At 40.7% G+C, this 2,150-nt stretch overlaps 1 protein-coding gene across 1 annotated transcript; it reads left to right on the top strand.

The window, feature by feature from the left end:
* Nucleotides 1–451: 451 nt before the first annotated feature.
* LOC138870072 (uncharacterized) lies at nt 452–1,064 on the top strand. The gene is made up of 3 exons (XM_070147621.1): nt 452–657; nt 743–796; nt 865–1,064. The coding sequence occupies exons 1-3, from the start codon at nt 526–528 to the stop codon at nt 1,027–1,029; spliced, it is 351 nt and encodes a 116-aa protein (XP_070003722.1). The 5' UTR covers nt 452–525; the 3' UTR covers nt 1,030–1,064.
* The last annotated feature ends 1,086 nt before the right edge of the window (nt 1,065–2,150 follow it).

The following is a 2,150-nucleotide window of genomic DNA, read 5'->3' as shown; positions in this document are numbered from 1 at the left end:
ACATGAGGCTCTGGTATGTTTTCTGTTATTATCAATTACTTTAATAGTAATTTCTAGTCAAATACGTAGTTTATATTAAAAACTTTTGTGCAGGCGATTGGATTGCATACCGTATATCGTATGGGGCAGCAGATGCAGAGTTATGTCCACGACCCTGTGATCATGCAGGACTATAGTCGTCGCATAATGGATGTGGCTGCCCAGACACTGCAGTGAGGCTGATCGGATCAGCGTTTGGCACAGCAGCCAGATTATGTTGGCCCAGCCACATACCAGCGAGGTCTTAGTATGCCACGGGGTGGTGGCCGACGAGCTGCTGCTGCTCCATGACGACCTGCTGGTGTTGGACGACGCGGTCGTGGGCGGAGAGGAGGTCCCCAGCAAGGGGGCTTTGAGGCTCCTGCTGATGATGTTGCTGCTGATATGGAAGGTGGCATGCATGAGACCGACATGCCGTCTTACAGCCTTGGCATTTATGACACTCCAGGGACGTCGCAGGTGACCCCATCGGGTCAATTCTTGATCATGGGCTCGGATTTTCAAGGAGTGGAGTTGGGTAGATATTTCCCTGGCCCGTCTACCACTGATGAGTCTCGACCGATCCGAGATTTTGATAGTGGGCACCGACTGAGTTATGGCAGCTCATCACATGCGCAGGTATGAGTTTATTAGTATTAATTTTATTACTGTTTTTACTATAACTTATTTATTTTGTTTTAACTTTATTAATTTACTTTTTTAGGCTTCATGCGATGCTGCGACAGATGACTACATTCAGGATCCAGACACGATTATGGTAAGACAATATATATTTTTGTGAATTGTTATGTAGTTTTCTATACTAAGTTTGATATTATTATGTAGCCTTCTACTGGACCTGACAGCACCACCGATACATGTCATCCTGTGCCGCATCCGGCCATAAGGAGACGACTTGATGATGATGATCCTGATAGAGTACCCGGGCGGCAGGGGATGTGCCTCAGGCCAACGGCTACTTTGAGACACACCGGATGCGGGACACATTGATTCGGTCTTCCATATTTTTGTTTTTTTGGTGTAAATAATATTTTTTTTGTACATTAACAACAATATTTAGTCGAATATGACAGTTACTTTTTTTAGTTCAAATTTCGTTTTATAGTTTTTGGTATAGTAACACAACAACTTAAACTTAACTTCCACTTAAATTAAAATAAAATTAAGTACAACAAACAAGGAAAACATTAGTACAACACAAACACAAACATAACATGCCAACATAATAAAAAGACATGACATATGAAAATGACAGTAAACACATACACGTAAATGCTCCATCCTCAGTTGTCATTTATTCTTCGCTCCAACCACTTAAATCGTTCTTCCATTTGTTCTTTTTCTTCTTCTAACTTTTTCACTCTCGCATTCACCTCCGTAAGTTCTCGTTTATATTTTTTGTTGCGTTCCTTGTGTGCTTCACAATTCCATTCAGCTCTCCATTTTTTATCTTCCACCTCCTTTAGTTTCTCCCTCATATCTGTAATAATTCTATCTGCCTCCTTTTGTATTCTATGCTGGTATAACAACATATTATGAAATTCCTGTAATCTATCCCTGTAGCTTTCCTGATAACATGGTTCCTCAGCCCATTCATCAAATTCACAAGTAGGTTCGTCGGGTTGCTTGTACAACTTGTTCATACAGCACCAATAGCGGCGTCCAACGTTAGCACCTTCCCACCCACAATCCATCATGCATGGTTTTCCACATAAGCAAATTGGTGGACGACCAGGTTGAGCCATTTGTGAACTATTTGCTTATAATAAAAACCTTACTTACTTTTAATGAAATATTTCTTGGGGGAAATTTTTAGCACACAAAATAACTACAATGACCCCATTATTTATAGGCTAAACAATACATATATAACACCATATCTAATGGCGCTATATTAGATAGCGCCATATCTAATGCCGCTATATTAGATAGCGCCATATATAATGGTGCTATATTAGATAGCGCCATATCTAATGGCGCTATATTACATAGCGCCATATCTAATGGCGCTATATTAGATAGCGCCATATCTAATGGCGCTATATTACATAGCGCCATATCTAATGGCGCCATATCATGATGTTGACGAGACGACTTTATGTCAGCCGGTC

Source organism: Nicotiana sylvestris, chromosome 6, assembly GCF_000393655.2.
Source record: "Nicotiana sylvestris chromosome 6, ASM39365v2, whole genome shotgun sequence".
In the NCBI taxonomy this organism is placed as follows: domain Eukaryota; kingdom Viridiplantae; phylum Streptophyta; class Magnoliopsida; order Solanales; family Solanaceae; genus Nicotiana; species Nicotiana sylvestris.
This window is presented reverse-complemented; position numbering and strand designations above follow the sequence as displayed.